At 25.3% G+C, this 10,530-nt stretch overlaps 1 protein-coding gene across 1 annotated transcript; it reads left to right on the plus strand.

Annotated features, from left to right (window-relative positions):
- Positions 1-8,323: 8,323 nt before the first annotated feature.
- On the plus strand, positions 8,324-9,556 carry LOC109817485 (2-hydroxyisoflavanone dehydratase). Its single transcript, XM_020382744.3, has one exon. It carries the CDS (start codon positions 8,380-8,382, stop codon positions 9,340-9,342), a length of 963 nt encoding a protein of 320 aa, XP_020238333.1. The 5' UTR covers positions 8,324-8,379; the 3' UTR covers positions 9,343-9,556.
- Positions 9,557-10,530: the final 974 nt, after the last annotated feature.

Genomic DNA, 10,530 nt, shown 5'->3' on the forward strand with positions numbered 1-10,530 from the left:
CCATTTTTAGAGGGGCATCATTTTTTTTTAATTTATATAAATATAAAAAATTTATATAATTAAATTATATACAAAAAATAGTATTATAAAAAAATAAATTAATCAACAACAATTAATCAATTGATGTATAGTGTTTCTATTTTTAATAAAAATCTACTTGTAATTTTAGAATCTTAAAATCAAATTGAAAACTTCCATTTATTAATCATTGCTAATTTCATGGTGACATGTCATCATTATTAATTTTTTTCTTCCATTATAACAAATTGAGAGTTCAAAGTCAGGGATTAAAAATATGTAATGAGATATTATTATTTAATCTCATTATCATTTACTCTCATTATCATTTACTCATTAAAAACTTGTAAATTATATCATAGATTAAATTTAGTTTTTTGGTCTATACTTGTCTAATTGTTTGAATTTATACATATTACATAAAAAAATAGCCTTTTAATCTTCTAAAATAAAAAAGAAATAAATAAATTGAAATTGAAATTGAAATTTACTTTAGATGTCTATTTTGAATGGTTTTAAGAAAATTTTTGATGTCCTTATTATTTTACAGTAAAAAAATACAAAAATAATATTTAAACAATTGACATATTTTTAATCACCTAAGACCATAAAAAAAATTCAAGACTGACCCGGCCCTACAATCCACCCTCCCTCAAATACATTCTAATTCTCTTCCGCCAAACATGTGGCTAAAGTTTTCCTATAAAGTGTAAATAACACATGAAAGGCAGGGAATTTATATAACAATTTTTCAGTCACATACTTCATATTCTTTATAGTAACCACACGTTTTAAAATTTAGAGATATTTTTGTCTTTCAAAAAATATTATCTTTTAATTCTCTTTTCTATTCATCAATAAAATAAATAGAGAATTTCATATTTTCTTTTCTTGTCTTCATTTTCTGTCTTTTTTATCACCATTTTCTTTTCTACTATCACTGTTCCAACCGACCAATTTGACAGAATGGGTGAGGACGGGAATAGATATTACCATTTTGAAAGATGAAAAGAATAGTTTCTGTTAAATTAATCACGTTAATTTTGAAAGGTGAAAAGAATAGTTTCTGTTTAATTAGTTTAATCATATTAACTTAGAAAGACGAAAAATACTATTTATATATAAAAATAAAAAATTTGATTAATTTAATTTTTTTTAATCAAAATTTTCATTTATCTAATAATTTGTTTAACCAAGTATGATAAATGTGTACATTTATAATAATTATCTTAAAATTCAAATTATGCAAGATATTTTTATTTAATTGTTTTATAAATTTAAATAAGAAAATAAATTTTTATTCTCAATTAAATAGAATATTCAAATCACGATTGAAATAAATTAATGTATATTTATTAATATAATTCCAACTATCTTAATTAATATAATTACGTATTTGTATGAATTAAAAAGGGAAAACATTTATATTTTAGGAGAAGCATTTGCCTAAAATAAATCCCGTGATACTTCTTGATTTAAATTAAATTTTTCTAAAAATTAGAATAAAATTTATTTGGTATTATGAATTAATTCGAATGAGAATATATGGCTTTATTAGTAATTAGAATATTCAAATCATAATTAGATATTTCATAAAAAGATTATCAATTTAATCACTAGGTCTATTTTTTTTTTTCCATTACTTTCAAATATTTTTTATATTACATTATTTATTTTATAACTTTATCATTATATATATTTCAAGACAGCAATACTAATGTGTGATGGTATTTAAAAATATGCAAAATTATTATCATACTAATAAACATGGTGAAAGTATAAAGTTTACTTTTTAAAAAAAAATTATTACACAAACTATAAAGTCTACTTAAAATGTTTGTAAAGATGAGAAAAGGTTAGAGTAATTAAAAACATGAGAATCTAGGTTCAATCCACGTTATGATCATTTTTATAATTCTTTTTATCTTAAAAAAATATTTGTTATTTTTATCTTATCAGATATCTCTATTCATTCAGAAATAAGAAACTTTTGAACTGTCCGTAGACATAGATCACACTGATTGAACCACGTAATTTGTGTGTCATCTTCTTTCTCTTCTCTTTCTTTTACATATTGTCATAACAAGTTAGAAATATTTTGAGACATGATATAAGATTAACAATAGAATACAAAGTATAAAAGATTCATTATTTTTTTTTATCGAAATGAATTACTATCAAAGTTTAAACGTAGGTAAGATGTTGTATATTCTACATTTCTACTCCATCTCTTTCATCATTACTCCATATTATCATATTTGAGATAAACGGTGCAAGGAAGTTGAGAGGCGATGGAGTGGTCCAAACTGGTAGAGAACAAGACGTAACGGATAAAAAGAATAATAGTGCAAACAAAATCAGTGGTGGAGACTGGAGACTGGAGGAGGACCTCTTCCAATCCCTCAATCCAAACCACCGCTGTAAACCTGCTTTTTTCGTACCTACAACTATTTCCTGCTAAAAATATCTTACTATTTATTATTTTATCAATCACACTCATTCGTATGGACGAGAAAATTACTAGAGTTAGCCTAGTAATTGAGTGAAGAGGAGTTAAGATAGTTATAAGCATGAAGATCTAGGTTCAATTTTCATTGTGACCATCTTTGTAATCTTTCCTATCTTTAAAAAAAACAAAAAAAAGATAACTGGACGAGAAGCGCTTCTAAGTGAAGTCTATTTGCCTTCTACAGGCTGTTCTCCATTCGGATATATATATGCATGTTAATATGTTCTTCTTTAGATGCGATATCTATGCCCACAAACAAAACAAAAATGAAGAAGAAAAATCAGAGGAGAGGACCTAAACTAAACCACCATAAGTGTTACAATTATATAATTGGTTCGTGAAATAACTCGTGTTAAAGACTTTAATATCTTTTAAGGTGAAATTTTCATAAAGTTGAACTAATGACAGGCTAACAACCATCTTTAGAAAATAATTTAATTCATCTTAAAATATAGATTTTGACCTAATTAAACCTAGTTAAATCAACGTGTTAAACAAATGTTGTCTTACAAACATATAAATAAGACGCTGACTGCAGTGAACTTGTCAATCATGTGGTTCATGATAAAAATAAAAATAAATTTGTATTGTAGATGGCGATGTTACAATAATAATGTTGCAATAGAAAAAATATTATTTTGATAATTTAATTAATTTTATTTAAAATACATAAATATATCTTAATATGTTAATAGAATTTTACTTTAAAATTTTAAAATAATAAATAAATTTTGTAGTGAATAAATGATATTTTAATAAGTTAATTAAATATTATTGAAAACTTATAAAATTATAAATTCATTAATTAATTAATTTTAAAAACTGTAAATATTAAATAAATCAGTAAAGTGAATAATTAGGCTCATATATCTTTTTGGTTCCTAAGAATTATTTTGCTTAACTTTTGGTTTCTGTAATTTATTTTGTTCTTGTCATTATTTTTTTTTTTTTTATACTATTTTTCATGACTTGTCCGTTAAATATAAGAGTGATAAAATGATACTGATATAATTTTTATCAACTATTATATCGCTTAATAATCTTATATTAAATATGAATTTTATGAATTTAACTGTTAAATCATAATTTTATATTATTTTGTATGTTTATATTAATTTTTGTTAAAATTGAACAATAATTAAAAAATAATCAATTGTTCATATTTTAATATATTTTTAAAATATATTACGTTAATTTTGATTTATGTAAATGAGATATCAAATCATTTTGAATTAATATAGAACTTTGCATGTATGTTGTAAAAGTAAATAATTTTTAATCTAACTTGTATTTTAAAAAAAAATAATCATTTAATTAAAATTTATTGAACGATGTAATAATTGGTAAAAATTACACATGTATCATTTGATCTCTCTTGTTAAATAAATATTATTTTAAGTTAAATAATTAATGTTTCACATGTAATGTATAAATAATGAAAAAGTAACGATAAAAATGAAAAACAAATAATTTACAATAAACAAAAGTAAAAAAAAAAGTTTTTTGAGACAAAAAAACAAAATATAAGTATATTATTGATATTATGTATTAAGATAATTTAAATGTGAATACAAAATAATAGATGCTTAAAAGTCAAAGTTATCCATCAATAATGTTATATTTAAATTAATAAAAGATTAAATATTATCATAAATAATAATTTACTATAATGATTATAAATTTTATTTTAAGAGAAAAAAATTATCTACTAACCATATTATATTTAAATTAATACATGATTAAATATTATTATAAATAATAATAAATATTTATCATACTGATTATAAAATTTACTTATTTATAAAAATTTAAAATAAAAATTTATTGACATATCAAAATAATATTTATGTGTTATAATAATTTATATATTTTTTACTTTTTAAATAAAAATTAATTAAATTATTAAAATATTTTTTCTATTGAATAACGCTATCACTGTAGCATCTACCGTACAAATATTTTAATTGTCGACCGTGAACCTCGTGACATATAGGTTCAGGGTAACCAGTGCCCGTAAACAAATGCTGTCCTTTTCTTTTACTTTTGGTTCTTTAAACAATAAAATAAAAAAATAAAAAAATGTATTTTAGAGAATAAAATGTTGTTATGATTATTAATAAAAAATATTTAAAAATTATAATAAAATCAAATACTTATAAAATCAAATATTAATTTATACCTCTCTAGTAATTATAATATTAATAATTAATTTTAATTAAAATTATTAATACATTTTATTCTTTAAATTATAATTTAGGTAAGTATAGTTGTCAGGCTCCTTAGAGATAAGACTGCAACGTCATTATCCAATAGGCATTAAGAGCAAATTGCTCTCTAAATTGATAGGTTGATTAGATTAGAATCTATATCTTTTGTATAATTATTATTAGAATATATAATTTAATTAATTGATTGAATTAAAATTAGGATTAAAGTGTATAATTATGGTATAATTATGATAACTTATTTTTCCAATATATTAGACTTGAACGACTATTTTATAGTTACACAATAATGATTTTAAAAGTTATTGTTTTAACTTGAGAGATATTTTTAAATTTTTATCTAATTTAATTCTTTTATATATTATATATATATTATAAATTAAATTTTAATAATTTAAAATAAATTATCAATAATTAAAATATAATTTATATGGTTAAAATTTGTGTCTATATTAATTTTCAAATATAATTTATATATCCAAAAATAATATTTATTTAAAATAATTTATTATGAATTTTAATCATAAATAATAAATATTTAACTTGTAGAATTCACAGGTTAAAATATTAGTTAAATAAATTTATGTATTTTATAAATTAAAAATAAAAATAAGAACTATTGAATATTTAAGCAAGAAAAATAAATATAATATTGTCACGTAACATTGTTTATGTAAAAATATATTTTTATATGGATAAAAAAATATTATTTTATAATATATAATAGATAAATAATATTTAGGTGAAATTTCACGATAGGGAGATGAACCTTTTCACTTAATAACAAGGAATATTAAGTAGAGCATTAGATATTTTATTAGCATTTCTAGGGTTCTACCTCATCCTTTTTCTTTCTCAATAAGTGAATATGAAGGGAGATGAAATGAAACACATCATAAAGAAGTTGAAAAGAGCAAGAGAATTAGATACTTGATGGGTGAGAGAGCCATCAACTCTCTGCAAAGAAACCATTAAACCAGTCCTCGAAATTATGAATCGAGTTAGGTTTCTTTTTTATTAATATAATTCATGTAGTACTTTAAGATTAATAATTAATAATCAATTTATATTTATAATATATAATTTTTGCTCAAATATTATTTTCATATTGACAAAAATTAAATCTGAGAACTTCGAGTAGGAAAAAAGAATGAGAAAAATGAGTTTTGTTTATTTAAGAAGAAAGTGTAACGCGAGAGATTAAAGACTTTTATTTCCACAATCGACCCAAAAGAAATGGTGAAGAAATTCTAATCCAAAAATTTTAATCGAACAAAATGTTATTTAATCAATTAAAATTTGTCTTGTAAACGTAACAATTAATTAAAAGTCTTGTAAACGTAAAACATAATTGTCGTCTTTGAAAGAGTATGTTTAATCGATTGTAAATTTTTTTTTATAATTGATTAAACCTTTGGTTTTTAAACTATTAATAAATAAATAAATTTCAATTTTTTTAAAAATACAACCTTTGAAACGGTAGGTTTTATCGATTATAACTTTTTTTAATCGATTAAACTTTGTATTTAAATTATTAAAATAATAAGTAACAAATAAATAAATTAATTTAAAAAGAAACGATAAGGTCTTTTAAGGTAAGTTTAATTGATTATGTATAATCGATTAAACTTTTGGTTTGAATCATTAAAATTAAAATTAAAATAATTTTGATTTTGATACTTTTTGTTTTATTTCTCTTGCTTATTTTATTTTTATATATTCTAATTTTCTCAATTTCCTTTCTATTCAACTAAATATATAATATTATTTTTATTTTATTTTTTATTTCTCTCAAACCAAATAACTAAAATTTTATCTATTTTTTATTTGTTTTCATTGACATATTTTTATTTTATTTCTCATTCATTTATTTTCTCCCTCTGACATACACTAAAAATGTATGACAGGAAAAAAATTAACCAAGAAAAAAATGTTATATCCTTGAAATGTTGATTCCGAATGATCTTCCCACTAATTAAAGAGCTTTCTTCTTTTTAATTAAAATTTTATCTTTTATAATTAAAAAATTATAAACATCAATCATAATAAAATGTTCTTTAGATGTGATAGGTGCACACAAAGAAAAGGAAAAATTAGAGAATCTAAAGGTTCTAAGCTAAACCACAAGTGGGCGTCGAAAAAAAAAAGGGCTAAACCAGAGGTGTCTTATCACATCATACGAAATTGTCTTCTGACACAATTTTTAACTAAAATAAGTTTGAAGGTGAAGTTTATGGGAACATATCATATAATTAGACTAGACTAATCTACACATCATCTTTTGAAGGTGAAAATTGTAGGAATATATAGTTATAGTTGAACAACATTTATTGGAATAAACTTTAATTTATTTTAAAATATATTTTTGACTTTTAATTTAACTTGTAAAATAAATATTTTTTTATTATAATGAATCATCATAATTTTTATACTTAATAATAAATAATTAATAGCGAAAAAATTATTAATTTAGGATTGTATACCTATAAATACAAACACATTCAGGATGATATTTTTGAGTTTGTTAGATCAACAACAAATTTGATATAAATTCACACATAACAATTTGGTTTTTTAGATATCGTGACTTAAATAAGAAAATCTAATATTATTGTTGGGATAAAATAATTGGTAATGAGTTTACCAAAATATTAGCTAGTTTAACTAAAATTCCTGTGTGATTAGTCTACCAATTACCCTCTAAATACTACGGTCTTCCGATACTTAGTTAAGAACTAAGTTCTCAACTTTTATGGTCGTTTTATACATGTGTGCATTAACCTTATCCACATATGGTACTAACTAAGTCCTAAAGGAAATTCAATATAACTATCCACTTCAAGAGTCAACTTTCTAAGAATGATATTTAACAATTTTGGGTTCTCGAAACATCACAACATAATATTCATACATTCGGATATGCAACTTTTAAAAATCTCTCTAGTCTTAGGTTAGTCATCACAACTCAACAACACAATGTCTAAATGCCCAAAATATTCTCAACATTTATCATCTAAAATAACACAATAAAATTCTTACATATTCAACATAACACATAATTCACACACAACTCTACAACTTACAACACATATCTCAGTTTACATTTAGCTTCTCAATCATGATTCATCTCAAAACATCATCATATATAAGATAAACAAAGCTCGACAACTTTAAAGTATGTCACACATACATCTATTCATCTCATATTTATAAATTCATCAATTACATCAACATGTTTTATAAATTAATTAATAATATTTGAATATATATTATATTTTAGAGACTAAAAACATAAATTTTGAATTAAAAAAAACACATGCGTAAGATTTAAAAGAGTAAAAACATAATTAAACTAATTATAATGTTAACTACTAATTTTTGAATTAAAGATTGTTATTAGAGTTTATAATGAAAAGTAGATTTATCCCCTTAGAGAACCAAGGGTGGGATTATGGAATATGGAATATGGATTATGGATTATGGATTATGGAGATAAGAATGCAACGTCATTATCATTTATCCCATTGGCATTGCAGCAAATTGCACGTCATGGTATACCTTAAATAACTTCCCCACCATTCCTAAACTCCATCCTACCTTCTCTCTATTCTCCATTCTCTAGAGACCATGGTTGCTAACAGCACCCTCATTGCAGAAATTCCCAACCAATTCGGCATTGCAATTCGCGTCTTCAGCGATGGCACCATAGAACGACCCTTCAATTCTCCTATTGTCCCACCCACACTCCATGACCCTCAAACAGGAGTCTCATCCAAAGACCTTGTCATCTCACACGACCCTTTAGTCTCCTTGCGCCTCTACCTTCCCAAACTCGACGACAATCAAAAAGTTCCTATTTTTGTCTACTTCCACGGTGGCGCCTTCTACTTCGAAAGCGCCTTCTCCAGAGTCTACCATAGCCATTGCAACACCTTCGCTTCTCAAGCCAAGGTTATAATCGCTTCCGTCGAGTATAGACTCGCACCAGAGCACTCTCTCCCCGCCTGTTACCACGATTGCTGGGAAGCTCTCAAATGGGTCGCGTCCCATTTTGGTGAAAACGCCACTCACGCAGAGCCATGGTTGACTGAAAACGGTGACTTCAGCAGAGTTTTCGTTGGTGGTAACAGTGCTGGAGCCAACATCGCTCACAACATGGTTGTACGTGCTGGCTCCGAAGATTTGCCTAACGGTGTTAAAATACACGGCGCTGTTATAACTCACCCTTTCTTTCACAGTTCGAGCCTCGTTGGAGCAGAAACGCTTAAGGGGGAAGAGAATATTAGTTATTTAATTTGGAACTTTGTGTACCCTTCTGCTCCTGATGGGGTTGATAACCCGTTGTTCAACCCGGTGGGTCCTGCTTTGGATGAAATTGGGTGTTCAAAGATTATTGTTTGTGTTGCTGGGAAGGACAGGCTGAGGGAGAGAGGGATTTGGTATCATGAGGGTCTGAAGAATAGTGGGTGGCAAGGGAATTTGGAACTGTTTGAAGAGACTGATGAGGGTCATGATTACCAGTTGCTCAAGCCTGATACCGAAAACGCAACTAAATTGATTAAGCGTTTGCTTTCCTTTTTTCAGGAATAGAAGAACATATGTTTCCTCTTCCGAGTGTTCATGTCGTTTTGCTGTATTGGAAATACGTAGTTAACAATAAGTGTGTTCCGCCCATGTGTTTGCTTTAGGATTTGCTCTCACAGGGTACGCCTGCTCATTATTGTTAATTTTTAATTTAATGATGATGATGTATTATTATATTTTATTCTCTAAAATATAATTTCCTTCTGAGTTGTGGGTGAAATCCTTGCGTGTAATTGGATGGCCTTTTTTATGAATTGCTTCTTATTGATGTGGCATGAACATGATGGAGATGAGAAATTCCGTTAATCCTTTGAAGTTTCAACGTTGAATTTCTCCCGCAACTTGTCATCCGGTGAAAGCTCGTTATTAGAAGATTAGAGATGTCTTCCCGGAAATTCTCCATTTCTCTAGCGAACTACATGCTTCCAACTGAAATGATTATAAAATAAAAATATATTGTGATGGATGAAATTGGTGACTTGGGAACATCCTCCGATGACGAGATAAACAACGACTTTTCTTTGTTACAAAGGGAGGTCCCTTTTGAAATGGAAAAAAAAATAAATTGTAGAAATTCTGTCGGTTGATGCACTGAAAAGCCACGCAAATATTTTCTACCAAATTAGCATGTATTCCTGTTTGACTATATTTCAATATACTACAAAAATCAATAACAGAAATATTGGAGACATATTATATGAAAAAATAGTTTATCACTCATGTTTTTACAATTTTTATCCGATTACAAATTATTAGAGATAGTAAATTTGTTGATATCTATAATAACTATTTTGAAAATTATATTATTGTATCTTTTCAATTTTTTTTGTTGAAAAGTTTTGGTCAAAATGTTTTATCAAAAGGACTGAATTGAGTGTCACAACTTAGCCTCTTTACCTATCATATTTGAGATTGATGTATAAGTGTATCTTCTTAACTTTTTGTCGATAAGTTTTGGTCAAAAGATTCTAATAAAGAGGATAGGATCTAGTTTCAACACTTAGTTTTTACATTTCTCATATTTGAGGTTGATGGATAAGTGTATCCATTCAACTTTTTGTCAATAGATTTTGGTTGAAAGGTTTTTGACCGAGAAGATTAAGTCGAGAGGGTTTGATTGAAAGATTTTGATCGAGTACTTTATCAATTATATTCCTAATAAATCTAGTAACCTAACCCTCAAGGGATGTCAAC

Source organism: Cajanus cajan, chromosome 7 (assembly GCF_000230855.2).
Source record: "Cajanus cajan strain Asha chromosome 7, NIPB_CcT2T_4, whole genome shotgun sequence".
NCBI lineage: Eukaryota > Viridiplantae > Streptophyta > Magnoliopsida > Fabales > Fabaceae > Cajanus > Cajanus cajan.